The sequence below is a fragment of the Panicum virgatum genome, chromosome 3K (genome assembly GCF_016808335.1).
Source record: "Panicum virgatum strain AP13 chromosome 3K, P.virgatum_v5, whole genome shotgun sequence".
NCBI classification, from domain to species: Eukaryota; Viridiplantae; Streptophyta; class Magnoliopsida; order Poales; family Poaceae; genus Panicum; species Panicum virgatum.
This window is the reverse complement of record NC_053138.1, coordinates 45,901,762-45,916,216: the sequence shown is the minus strand read 5'-3', so window position 1 is coordinate 45,916,216 and position 14,455 is coordinate 45,901,762. Positions and strand designations below refer to the sequence as shown.

At 47.1% G+C, this 14,455-nt stretch overlaps 1 protein-coding gene across 2 annotated transcripts; it reads right to left on the bottom strand.

Moving 5' to 3' along the window:
- Positions 1 to 432: 432 nt before the first annotated feature.
- LOC120699345 (nucleotide pyrophosphatase/phosphodiesterase-like) lies at positions 433 to 9,753 on the bottom strand. 2 transcript variants are annotated; one of them, XM_039983310.1, is made up of 7 exons: positions 9,496 to 9,753; positions 2,799 to 2,890; positions 2,613 to 2,679; positions 2,312 to 2,431; positions 1,858 to 2,177; positions 988 to 1,762; positions 433 to 869 (listed from the first exon to the last, which is right to left on the bottom strand). In XM_039983310.1, exons 1-7 carry the CDS (start codon positions 9,742 to 9,744, stop codon positions 564 to 566), a joined length of 1,929 nt encoding a protein of 642 aa, XP_039839244.1. In that variant the 5' UTR covers positions 9,745 to 9,753; the 3' UTR covers positions 433 to 563. The 2 variants fall into 2 exon arrangements, with proteins under 2 accessions (XP_039839244.1, XP_039839245.1); XM_039983311.1 differs by lacking the exon at positions 9,496 to 9,753 and adding an exon at positions 3,288 to 3,531.
- Between the last annotated feature and the right edge of the window lie 4,702 nt (positions 9,754 to 14,455).

The following is a 14,455-nucleotide window of genomic DNA, read 5'->3' as shown; positions in this document are numbered from 1 at the left end:
ATGAAAAAGAGAATCAAGGAAGAAAGTGAAAAGCATCATTTCTTTGAGATGCATCAGCTTCCACACAATTACCTTCCTCTCAATTTCAATTGGTCCACTTGTTAAAGCTTCCTTTCTTTGATGGGATGGATTATCCCAAGTGGGCATATGACATGAAAATGCATCTCTACGGACCTTCTATTTGGGAAGTTATGGTTGTAGGTGTGACTCTCCCCAAGAATGGTGTACCCTCGACCGAACAAGCTCAAGACTGCTTCCGCATTTCTATTTGGGAAGTTATGGTTGTAGGTGTGACTCTCCCCAAGAATGGTGTACCCTCGACCGAACAAGCTCAAGGCTACTTCCGCAATGCGGAAGCCACGAGGGTCATCACAAGTTCTCCTTGTGCCCAAGAGTTCAACAAAATCCGCAATGTTGAAGTTGCAAAGAAGATTTGGGACACACAAAGAGAAGCTCATGAGGTTGGCTCATTTTATTATTATTCTACTAATAAGTGGTTGGCTCATTTTATTTCGATCAAAGCCAAAACCACCGTTGGTGTCTTAACAACAAGGCTTGATTAATTAGGTGGCGAGCGTAGTGGGGAAACAGCTGTCGTGCACGCATCTGAGCACGTCGCGGTAGTCCCTGTGGATGGTGAAGGAGTCGTACACCTTGCCGTCGCTGCTCTTCTTGTACTCGAACAGCAGCGTCGAGTGGTTGAACGCCGTGAGCTTGGTGAACCCGAAGTCATGGTCGCGGTAGATGCTCCACTTGGGGATCGCCGTCGTGTAGTCCGACAAGTGGCAACCGCCGCCGCCGGCCACCACGAAGATGGTGCCGTTCATCGTCCCGGAGTAGTGGCTCTTCTCGCTGGTCATGCACTGGCTCTGCTCCATCGATATATCGCTCGTTAATCGGAAGTTACTAGGTGAGGATTAATCTATAGATACACCCCCCCCCAGTAATAAGAAGAAGAATTACTGGAGAATTTCTTTAACTAATTACCTGGTACATTGGGCAGGTCCTCTCGTAGTTATGGACGTGGCCAAAGTAGGCGATGTCGACGCGGTATTTCTGCCACAGTTTCTGCAGGTTCTCGCGGCCCTCGGGCTCCTCGAAGGAGCCTTCGCCGGCGTACCATGCGTTGGAGGAGTAGCCCAGCACGCGGTGCGTCGCGAAGATGAGCCACGGCTGGTGCTTCCGGTCCACCGTGGAGAGGCAGTGCTCGATGAACTCGTACTGCGGCGTGCCCGCCCGCCAGTCGTGCTCCGAGTCGGCGACGCAGAACCGGAACATGCCGTAGTCCACCTTGTACCAGAAGCTGGCCCTGTTCTCGGCGGGGTAGTAGTAGTAGGTCTCGGCCGGCACGCCGCACTCGCCGCCCGAGTCCTCGACGTCCCAGAACGCCGCCGTGTCGGGCCAGTCCCGCTCGTGGTTTCCGCTGGCCACCATGTAGGGCCTCCGGGCGGTGATGGGCGCCACCTGCGCCGTGAACTGGTCCCACTGCGAGATGTAGCCGTTGGCGTAGGGCATGTCGCCGATGTGGAACACGGCGTCGTAGCCGTCCAGCTCCTCGATCAGCCTGTCCGTCGTGTTGAGCGACCCCGGCTGGTACGCCGCGTACTCGTTCGACCCGTCCCTCTCCGCCTTGCCCATGTCGCCGAAGACGATGACGCGCTGCAGCGACTGCTGCCCCGGCGACGGCGGCGCGCGGAACGAGTAGGGCTTGCCCCACACCACGGACCCGTCCGGGAGCTCGTGCCCGATCCGGTAGTGGTACCTGATGATGATTTTTGAACCAAATTAGTTGCAAAATGTACAGGCCGGCCGGTGAAGTGCGTGCGTGCGATGGCAGCAGGCAGTGTGTGTACTCACTCCTTGTTGGGCCAGAGGTCCCTGAGGAAGGCGGTGTGGATGAAGCCGGGGTCCCGCCACCCGACGGTGCGCGCCGGCTCGCCGCACATGCTGCCGCGGCTGAAGGTGAGCGTCCCGGCGGGGGCGCGCGCGGTCTGCCGGGCGGCGCCGCCGCCGACCGAGGCGCCCCACTCGACGAACGGGTACGCCTCGCTGATGTCGTAGCCGCTGGTCCACGTCACCGTCATCTCGTCGTGGGACCTGCCCAGCGCGAGGCGCGGGAACACGGGCGCCTTGGGGTTCTTGAACGAGATCGGCTCCGACACCGCGATCAGCTTCGGCTGCATGCATTCGATCATCATGTCATGGATCGATCGATGGATGCAACGATGAGACACGCACAGATCGATCAGACGGCCTTGCTGCATTGATTGCCAGTCAGTTAGATTAGTAGAGAGGTAGAGTCATCACGTACGTTGTGGAGGCCGCCGGTGAAGAGGGCGAAGGAGAAGTCGGAGCGCTGGTTGATGAGCTGCAGCCGGATGCTGCCCTTGCCCCAGTAGATGTAGTTTGCCGAGTAGTTGGCGTATTGATACTGCGTGCACCCACCCATGCACGCACGATCTTTTTAGTGAAAGAAATAATAAAGATGCATGGTCTACAGATCAAGTTCAGACATTATTGATTGGATATATACTTCTCTTCAATTCAAAGTTGAAGCACCAAGTTTATTAGAGTCTGATACGGTTGCAAATTACTACTAGCTAGCTAGTTACCTTGATGGGTGCTGTGCAGAGATAGGGTTCTTCTGCTGGCCACGGGTTAGGACACGTAGCCGACGAGCTGCAGCATACACATATACACGCCACATGATGGCGAAGATCGATGTGTCGTTGATCGTCAGCCATTTGATGGGGTTGCAAACTACGTAGTACTAAAATTGTACCAAGTCTGAAACTTACTTGAATTCAGATGGAGAGAAGACGCCGATCCAGTCGTCGTCGGACGGGTATGTCCATCCGTACTTCACCGTCACCCATTCCGTGTCTTCTCCCTGCACATTTCATCAAAAAGTTTGAGAACCAAGCATGTATATATACACACGCTGTGCAAGCTAGCGCCACTCAATCAAAAAGTTTGAACAACACGAAGCCTGTGACACTGGTCGATCACAGCGTCTTGTTGAAGGTCAACGCTAATAAATCCTAGGCTAGTCTAAGCTGCTGGCCGGCGGTGTGTGCGTAGCGTAGGGATCAAGGTTTTAAATCTCCGGCTATAGCTTCCGCTATCTCCAGCTATAGCTGTTTGAGGGAAATTTAGCTAAGTTTTTTCATGTACAATTTAGCTCTTAGCTACCGCTATAGCCCGCTATAACTGACTATAGCCCATTTTTGGACATCAATAGCTAAATGGCTTAGCCCGCTATTTAAAACATTGGTAGGGATACGTGCCTGCTCGCCGAGCAGCGCCGGGGTCGCCTCCACGTACGCCGACGGCTGAATTTCGACGGTGGCCTTGTGGACGGCGATCTTGGACAGTGGCTGGATCCCTTCCGCCGGGGACGCGCTCGCTGTCCCCGCCGCGGCCACCAGCGCCGCCACCAGAGCGGCCGCCATGGTCGCCGCCGCGGCGCCTCCCGACCACGACCACGCCATGGAAACTAAAACAGCTAGCTACAGCGTTACACGAGCTACCGGAGCTGGCGTCGACACTGCTTTAAAACGACAGCATGCTTTAAAACGACAGCATGACAGTAGTCTACTGGCGACGGCGTGTCCGGCTGACGCGGGCTACCGGCGACGGCGAGTTAAAATAGTCCGCGCGTGTTTCACGCAGGGCATCGGCAATTGGGCATCACCGCTTTCGGCTTTTGTATACTGTGATCTTGATTCTGCACTAACGACGACGGCGAGGCCTTTTGGCAGGCAGGCAGTAAGCACTTTTGTCCCGGATGCTGACCGGACCCTAATCCATGTAGGATGTAGCTGTCAGACTGTCAGTCATCTGTCGTCTCTGTCATCTCTGACGGTGCTCCTGCCATTATTGGGGCCTTATTTGCCGCGCAGATTCAGTGTCTTTAATCGTCGGTTCACCTAAGCATGACTACAGTTAGCTAATCGCACGGTAACCACTTCAGGATTTCATTTATCTAGAAGAAAAGAAGAGTGACCCTTCCTCTTAATGAAAAACGTGATCAGTCACGGTCGCGAATAAAAAGAAGAGTGCCCATTTTGATTATCGTTGAGTTACTTTGATCGGCAGGGCCCAGAGCCCCTCGCCGGCATGTGCTTGATGAGATCGGCCATCGGTGCGCACGAATAGGAGACTGACAGAGAAGAAGTGACACGGTTATTCTGATACTTTGTTTGGCACGGTATGATTCTGTACGGCTCTTATATTTTTTAATTATTATAAAAATATTATAATAATTATAAAGTACCAATGGGTATTTCCCGGTACTTTTGTCTTAAATTTTTTGTGGCCGTTGATCTATGGAAGGTAAACAAAAATTAAACTAAACTAAATTTGTATTCGGTCTCATTGTTTTGGTACTTTGTCCCATATTTTTGTACCAACTAGGTACTTTAGTCTAGGTACTTTCAGATACTTCCTACCTTGATCACCGTACAATTCTGTTAGACGGACAGCTCTTATATTTTTCTTTTTTTTTTTTTTGCGGCTAGGCTCTTATATTTTTCAATCATTGTAAAAATACTATTTTTACTACAGTGTACGAAAGAAGATAATGGCTTCAACGGCTCCTAAAACGACTTCAACCATCATATCACTATGTGGATGTTGAAGCCAAAGCCATCCCAAGATCTCTCAAATACTCGCTATAATCACACATCTAGCGGACTAGGCCGCATAACCATCACTATGCGGGTGTTGAAAGGGCAGGTAGGCTTCCCAAATGGGGCTAAAGTGTGTGGATAGGACACTGTGTCAAGCACCCCATGATGAGATCGCTACAATGGTGTGGTGATGAGCCAACGCCTCCTGCTCCTTTTATCCCATTGTGGCGCCAAAGGCCATGCTATTGTTTCACCATTATAAGTGGCGAGCGATGGTGCTTGATAAGGAACAAGGACGGCGAGAGCTCATCCCACATGAAGATCAAAAGCGGAGAAGAAAGGACGAGGATGGCGATGGCATTGATTGTCGGACAAAGAAGGTGGGACCATCTTACGATTACTAATTGGAGACTCCTTTTAAGCCTCCACGTGAAGCCATCTAAGATCATAGGCAGACATTCTAAAAAATAAAGAAATCCTAGAAATTCTCGCAAATATCAGAAACATCATGTCATCAATCTGATAACTCCAATCATAAGAGTTGTTGGATCTTTTATCTTTCCTAATAAATTACCCACATCTGTCATTATAAAAATAGACTAAAGTAACCCCTCAAGATGTATCTTAATTACCCACCTCTGCCGTTAAAAAATTCTGAAGTAACCCCTAACCTTCATGTAAATTACCCACCTATACCATTACAAAAAATAATGTGAATCCCCCCCCTAAATTTGCATATAAATTATCCAACTATATTATTACTAAAAGTTATTAAAGTAACCCCTAAATCTAAATTTAAATTATATAATTATAAAAAATATTAAAGTGCACCAATATATCTACTATAATTGCATGATACCAAAGACACAAGATCAAGGAGCACTCCAATACTTAAATTGCTGGGTGATTGGATCAACATACACCTATGATAATAGATTGCCCTTAATTTTCAATTATGCACAGAAATTGCAACTCAATTTTTTTGCCATAACTAAAGAATATAATCTTTGGCTGTTTTCTTTGTCTGGTAGGGTAGGACTGATATTTGCTTCCCTTAACTAATTGGTCAAATAATTGAGTATCTTTATATTTCTTCAGTAATGGAACAAAAGTGCCAAGGCACAAGAGGTTAAAATGCTTGAATATTTCTAGAAACATTTCACTGGATATTTAGGGTATAAATTTATTGCTTGTTCTCTTTGTTGATAAGGAAAAGCATTCCATCAACCTTTATTCTGCCAGTGGCAAGGTTAAGAGGCAATTGCTTTGCATTATTTGTTCAGTTTTCCTATTTATAATTGCACTTCCTGCACATGAATATTAATTATGTATATATTTTTCAAATATCCCATCAAAGTTTCTACTGGGCATAGTTTGAAAATTGATGTCACCATGAAAAGATGAATGGAGGAGATAATGTTTTGGAGAGGATAAGGAGCCGTAGCAATGCACGGGCATTATATATGCTAGTTCTATCTCTAAAGCAAGCGATTCCTTAGTTGTCAATCAAAGTATAATTGGAACTAGACAAATCAATCGGATTCCTAATAGGAATCTGAACAAATCAATCCAAATGCTAATCGGAATTTGGACAATCAGTACCTCGCGTGGCCACGGTACGACTTGTACATAAAGTGAAAGAGGCCAACCGACAAGTACATGGACTTGTACAATCCGATTCCAATACATATTGGAACAAATAATGCGGCTGCTAATTTTCAACCGACAAGTCATATTCAAATGTGCACACAACAAGATATACGGTCTGTTGCAACGTATGAGCACGTTTGCTATAAAAAAAAAAGACACCAACATGTGTCCCGCAATTATTTTTGAAGAAAGAGTTAACGGCATATTGTTGGAGAGGTAATCCGTTACACTCGCTATATGACGTGGTCAAAATTATAGCTAGCAAGCTACTAGCTGTCATGCTGAAAGCCTGAAAATGCCTAATCTTACTGTCTTTTTCGGTCTTTGTGCCGTAAAGGATACTCCTAAACGAATGACATGTTTCGCTTCCTACTATCCTAAACTAATTGCTCCCTCCATCTACAATAGAATACAATTATGGATTATGTATAGATCACACTAGTTTAATGTTGACCAAGTTTATTGTGAATAGTATTAATATTTACTCCCTCCATACTAAAAAAATGTTGTTTTGAACAGCGACACGGTCTCCAAAGCTTAACTTTGACTTCATATTTTTATAAAAAATATTTATCGCAAAGTTATATGTCTATACTTTTATGAAAATATTTTTCAAGATAAATATATTCATATGATTTTTTATTATGAAACTCAACAATTTGAAAGTTATTTATGATTTATATTTCCAATGTTTGATCCAAACCTTTTCGAAAACGTTATTTTTTTTAGTATGGAGGGAGTATGTCTCTAACTAGGTTTACTATGAGAATATACTTCATAATGAATTTAATGACAATTATTTTGTATCATAAATATTAGTATTTTTTATATAATTTTAGTCAAACTTTAAATCATTTGACTTTTGGAAAAGCGAGAATTGGATTTTTTTATGTAGAGAGTATTTCACAGTGAAGTGAATACGATTCGTTCTTGTGTAAACGGATGCATGTCATGCAGCAATACTGTCCTGCATCTTCTGATTAAGTGGGCAAGAACTATTATCTTCGCCGATTTGTGTTGTATTAAGTCAAATAAAATTAAACTTCAATATAAGTTAGAAACGAAAAACCCAATATAAGTTAGAAACGAAAAACCCAGGCGTGTTTGGTAGCGATTCAAATTCTTACATAAACATTATGGATCCCTATTCTTTTAGGAATTAATGTTTTGGGTGATGAATCATCATGACCTTATAAGAACGATTGGCTAGTAATTTGGATTTTGGTTAAAGTAAGAAAATGTACTTTTAAAAAATAATATAAATAAACATATGCTTAAAAATCTACTTTTATTGGGTGAAGAACAACTTAAATACAAACTATTTTAACTTGTTATACCAAACAAGAATTATAATTAAAAAATACACTTGCTAACACTGATAGAGGCCCAAGTGATGATTGTGTGAAACCTATCTTTTGCAGATTCGATCGACGAGTGCAAAAATGAGAATAGTTTTGGAGTGATTCTGATTGAAACGTCTGGAGTCTGGCTCTTTAGCCGTGAATTTTTTGATTTTAAGTAAGAAACGGAACCGTTTCTCGCTGTAAAACTGTCTACTAAGGTCAGTCTCAGTGGGAGTCTCATGTTCCGGTTTTCAACCCATTCATATTTTGGAAACAGTGCACAAGAGTTTCATGAGACTTTCATCTTTTCTCTCTCCATCAATAAAGTGTCATGTTAGTGTATTTAAGCTCATAAAACTCCATTGAGAATTGAGATTGGTCTAATATAATGTTCGTTTCTTTTTCCTGACATTATATTTGGGGATCTGCTTGACAATTAAGGGAGCATTTGGTTTCTGAGGTAGCCTTACCTTGCCCCAGCTGTGCAGAATCGAACGACAGCTTGCTAGGCTGAGCGAGCCGAACTGGCGGCCGATTCTGAGGTAGCTCCCGTACTTCGGCTCTCCATCCGCGCAGGGGCAGCCACACGGGCAACTGCCGGTGCGCAGGGGCGCGGCCACGGCATCGGCCCCTCCCAGGCCTCGCCCGGCGGCGGCGGCTTTGGCAAGGGAGCTACGGGACTAAGCTCCCTCGCCTCTCTTCTTCCTCCTCTTCCCCTTCTCCTCCCTTGCTTCTCGTTCCTCGAGGCACGACACAGGCAAGGCAGCGGCGGCTCCGCGTGCAGCGACCGTGCGACGTCGCGCGCACGGGCGGCGGCCACGTGCGAGTGCCCGGCAGCGAGGGCGACGACCGGTGGTGTAGCTGCGCGCACACCCGAGGGGCGACCGCGCGGGGCTGACGGCCTGCCGAGCGGCGCGCGAGGCACGACGGCCGAGCGAGCAGCAGCTGGGCTGCGCGCGAGGAAGAACAGGCAGGCGATGCGAGGGGTCGGGTCGTCGATTTGGAGGAGGGGAGGGAGAAGGAGCATCGACATCGCCTTGATGCGGAGGAGGGGATGCGGCGGGGGAGCTCGATGGCACGGGCCGCGCCGAAGCTCGAGGTGGCGGCGGAGCTCATGCTCCGGAGATGCCGGAGGAGGTGCTGAGGAGGCCGATGCCGGAGCAGCAGGGGGCCGCCGTGCGGGAGGGAGCTCCGCCAGGGGCGTGTGCAGCTCCGGCCGGCCGCACAGGTGTGGGAGCTCCGTCGGGTCGTCCGTGTAGCTCCGGCCAGCCGCGCGGGCGCGGCAGCTCGTGGGGACGGCGGCACGCTCGAGCTCGGTGGAGGGCGGCGGCTCGGGGGCGGGCGGCGAGCTCAACGGCGCACTGCGCCAGCGCGGGTGCGGCGGGGCGAGTGGAGCAACGTGGGAGCGAGCGATGGAGGGAGGAATGGGCCCTCCTTTTTCTAGGGACCTGCCACTTTTTCTAGGGGCCTGTCATAGTTTGGAAGCCCATCTAAAATGAAAGTTTATTTATAGGTTCTATTAGAGTTGAAATTTCTCCTAAACTTTTAAAAAATAGAGGAAGAGCCCAAATAAAGAGTAGGCTGGAGTTGCTCTTAGTAGAAAAGGGGCTGAAGTCGACTTCAACCTCTACAGCTTCTTCTTTTTTTTCTCTTTCGTATCAAGAAAAATGTATATATATAAAGAACATATCAGGTGCAAATCTTATCAACCTCTCTGTGCATATTATAGAAACTTGACCATCGGATCCGCCCCACTTATGCGTTATATGTGGTCAATGGCAAACAGATCGCGCTGATTGCAAACAGGATCGAGCTGATGACTAAGAATGAGTGAAAGCACAAATAGACAGCTTGAGGTTGGTCTAGCTTACCTGCTCGCCGAGCAGCGACGGGGTCGCCTGCACGTACGCCGACGGCTGCATTTCGACGGTAGCCTTGTGTACGGCGATCTTGGACAGCGGCTGGATCCCTTCCGCCGGGGATGCGCTCGCCGTGCCCGGCAACGTGGCCGCCGAAGCGACCACCGCCACCAGCAGAGCTACCGCCATCGCTGCCGCTCTTCCCATAGTCGCTGCGTTGCTGTTGCTGGGCTGCCGACTGGCCGGTCTGATGAAGGGCATGGCCTGCCCTCATCTTCTTATACAAGCTGATGACAGGCCCCATGGCCCATGCAGCAGAGTAGCTAGCAAGCTAAGTGGTGCACGACTGCACGCACGCCTCCATCGATCCATTATACGGGCATCAATTTTTTTCTGACGCTGAACCGACGACCGTCCGTGACTGGACGCTGATCTCGACGCCGATGCTGACCTTTTTGTAGGCAGGCATGGCAGCAGTTTTTTTTTTGGGTGCGGCACGATGATGAAGCTCTACTAGCCGTCTCTGTCATTTGATGGTGCTTAATTCTGTACCACTATTTATTGGGCTTGCATGCGGCACTATCTGTACATAAAAAAATATCAGGAAACTTCTCCAAAGCAAAATAAATGAAGATAAATTGAAGCTCCGAAATACATAATAAATCAATCTGGCCACCAGCTAAGTAAATTCTAGTTATTATTTACAATAGTAGCCATTACTCACACCAGAGACGCGTTTTGTTTATTTAACATCGCTACGATGATACACATCTGAAATGCATGGGCGGAGCCAGGGATATTCCTGGATATTTTCAGGAATACCCAACTTTTTTATGTACCCTGAAATATATATGTATATATATTTATCTATATATGTACCTAAAATATAATATCTATATATCTATATAAAAAAGAGCCAAATTTTCTCTTATTGCTTTGTCTGGGCTATCCCTGCTGTATACTTTTTTTCCGCTAGTTTATGTTTTGCTCTGTTGTTTCTTGCCAAGTCTGTTCATTTTTGTTGTTTTTGCAAATCGGAACCTAATTATTTATTTTCCACTCACGTACCTATTGACTCAAAGTTATCCCACAAAATATCCAAGTTCAAATCATATCTTACGTCAAACTCGTTTTCAAGTCAAATTGAATATGCACATCACAATGTATCACCGTGGAAATCAAATCCAAGTACATCTTTATTTCTTCCAGAACTTCTAAAGACAATATCAATCATCATTTATATATATATATATATATATATTAGAATAGTTAATACATTTATTCGCCCTTTTTTTCGTTTCACAAGGCCTTGCGTATATCACTTATGATCTTATCTGGGAGCTGGACATACGGCACGTGTTCATCATGAGTTAGAACCTTAGCTGACCGGGCGCGACCTGGTGGTGGTAGAGGTGGCACTTGGGTCATGTCGTGTCAGCTCTCTCGTGCCTCATGCCGTATTGGATCTAGACTTTTAGACACATTCCGCAGCCTTATTGGCACAAGTTTTTTACCAGGCCCAAGCAGACACATTCCGCAGCCTTATTGGCACAAGTTTTTTACCAGGCCCAAGCACGGCCACAACATGTCTTAGCACGGCCCTCCAAATATTTGCAGTCGGCTTGTGTGCTGATCATTATGAGAAGAGATTATCACGACGACTAACACACCATGCCTATGCGTTGGTATATTACCAACAATAAGAAAAGAATTCAAATTCAAACTAATATGTAAAAAATGAGAAGAGACAAAATTGAGGAAAACGTACTTTGTTAATTTTGATTTGCATCAGTACACAACATCATTAAAAACCTTACACTATATAATAGAGCGGTAAAAGTAAGAGTACAGTGTAGTGTTACAAAAGATAACCTCTAATCCTTTCATGGTGGGTGTTAATAAAGAAGCAATATTAAATGTCATGTTAGAATAATGGTTTTAATGCGGTCCGTGCTCTTGTGCTGAGATCTAGTCACGGCACCCTCGTGTTCGTGTCGTCGTGCTGACTTAGTCAAACTTTTACATGTCATGCCGTGTTTTTTGGGTCGTACCTTAGCACGCCCAATAATAGCACGTCCTATGTCCCAGGTCTATGTCCTAGGTCCCAGCTCCAGATCGTGTGGCGGCATCGCCGACATCCCAGGCTGTCGGTGGCACAGGCTGCACATGCGATTGTGCGGCTCGAGCATGGCCTCTGTGCCTAGGCTGCGCCTATGCGGCGTCCGGCGCGGCACGCGGCTGTAGTGAGGCTGGAGGCAGTGGCTGAGCAGCGTCCCAAAATACCCAAGGTTGAAATCGTAGCTTTGCCACTTCTGAAATATAATTCAATCTCATAGTGATCTGGGCTGAGCCCGGTTTTAGTGGGCTGGTTTTGCTATTTGGATTCAATTGGTTTTGTCTAGTGGGTCGACACGTCCAGTGGGCTGATTTGGTTTAGTTTTTTCCTTTTATTACCAATTCGATTCAGCGTGATTCGGTCGAAACCTAATCCTCTAATCCGTCGCTGCGGCCAGAGAACTCGTCCGCCGTCGGGGCTGCCGCTTCCCTGCAGCGGGGCCGCCCCACCCGTCGCTACGCCGGAGGGCTCGAGCGCCGCCGGTGCCGCCGTGGTCGCCGCTCCCGCGCTGTGAGGGCTCGTGCTTGAGCCCATCTTGCTGGTGCCGCTGCTCCCCCGGCGCCGAGGCCGCCGCCACCAGGGGGCTTGTGTGCCCGCATCTCCGGCGCCGTGTCCCAGGTCCCAGCCATCCTCTTCAGGCGCCATCTTCCAGTACACCGCTGGATCTGGTCCTCCGTCGTCTTAGGGTCTTAGATGCTGATCCAGGCCTTGTCACCCATCAGGCCCTTGCAGATGTCGATGGCACGGTGTAGCAGCACCGTCCAAATTAAACCGGCTTAAATGCACTAACCATCATCTTAATACTTAATCAAGTTACTGTGCACTTAAAACGGTGTAACCTGACAGGCTGTCGGGTAAAATCCCGATTAAACTACTGTACTCCAGGATCACAATTGCACTTAGACCCGTACGAAGACGAGCACATGTGCTACCAGCAACAGAAATCTTCAAATTAATTTACAACACAGGTTTTACATAAAAGGTCTTTAATACAAACAACAGGGTTCAAACGCACAGCGGAAGTTTAAAACTGAGTTCGAAATACAATACGATAGCTACGACGACGATAAAAGGTGAGCTTCACATCCTGCCCACCGATGTGACGCCAACCTGCCCAATCTTCACGGGGAAGACGGGGCCCACTCGACGGTCCAACCTGGAGGGAGTGGCTGTCCAATCCAGGACGCACAGATCTCCTCGAAGTCCGCCGGGACACAACCTGCTCAGAAGGGTTACAACAACAACCCTGAGTATACTAATACTCAGCAAGGCTTACCCGACTCTGGGTATACTTAGCCCACTAACTAGACATGCAAAGCTTTTTGGCTCTGAAGTTCTTTTGCTGAAAAGCTGCTAGAAGTGAATCCTTACTTTCAATATTTTAGCTCCATTTAGTATACCAAGTATTACTAAGTTCGCCTATTCATCTAAAACACGCATGGTGGAACAGATTATCTTTTAGAACAACAGATACAACATTCCATAGCTACCGTTCACAACTTATTTCACTTCTTACTACGATGTGACGCAGTGACCAAGGTTCTCTTAACCGAGAGAGACGGCGAATCGATCCGATTTAACCTTGCAAGGTGGACCTAACTCACACGACACATGTAAGCCCCGCCGGGCCATGCGCGTCAACTGTTCCCACATTACCACGGCATCTGAACTACGCCTGCTAAAACCCAGGTGATGGGCCCCTCGCAGTGAACTCCCGGAGAACCCGGAGGCGGCATCCTATCCAACACCCGCCAACTCCCACGCCCAGCGTAGCATGGCGGGATTCAAATCACCGCTGTAATGTGGTACACAGCTTACCGGTTTCGACTACCTCCTACTTCCGGTATGTGGTTAGTACTGTTCAAACTCGGTCATCAGGGCCAACAACGGTACGGTCCTCAATCGACACAGGCGGGAGCTTACTTTCCATCCATTCCATACCAAAACCAACTCATTTCCGCCCGGTCTCCATTTATCTTTACTCAACAATTCATTTCAAGCCAAAGCTAAGGGATCAAGATCCTAAACTCGCGAGTGACAGTAATCACTCGACTTCTACCGAAATCCTATTTAGCAAAGCATTTCTATCGACACCTGCATACTAGTATAGGCCCACGGTACCTAGGGAATATGCATACTATGGTTCCATTCAACTCCTAGAACATAAATGCACAATACTTAAATAAACATTGAATACTTTAAATTATGGTTATGCTCCGGGGCTTGCCTTGCAGGTCAGCAGGGTTAGTGGTTTCTCCGGGAGCTTGATTAACGACTTCTCCTGGCTGCGGTTTTCCTGCGAAAGGCTCCTGGACCGGCCCGGCAACCAGCTTGTAGACGACGTCGGTTTCAGCGTCTACACGAATAAAATATGCCATGCATGAAACTCATGAAATGATGCAACGCAATGCAGTAAACATACAAGAAAGCATGGATAAAACACAGCCCTAACTATGGTTCAAAAGAGATGGTTCAGTGCTGAGACGGGTTCCTGGTTCAAATGTCTTTTAGCCTGAAGTGTTTCCTATCAAGCAAAAGTTACTAAACTCGCTTCGACAGATTTAAATACCACCCTAGAACAACATGGATCAACTTAACTAGGGATTTGTTTTGTTGCAAAACACATGCATGCATGAAAGAATTAAATACAACAACTATAAAGAAAAGAGCCTAGCTAGGATCAAATTAAAAGCAAGACTAACCTGCAGGTATGATCAAGCCACAAGGATTATCAGAATAACAATGATTTTGGTAAAGCATGCCACATAAAATCTCCAACATTTATCGACGATGGGAAGCATTTACTTTAACCCTAGCCAGTTAAACTAAACACAATTAAACTTACACAAAAGTGCA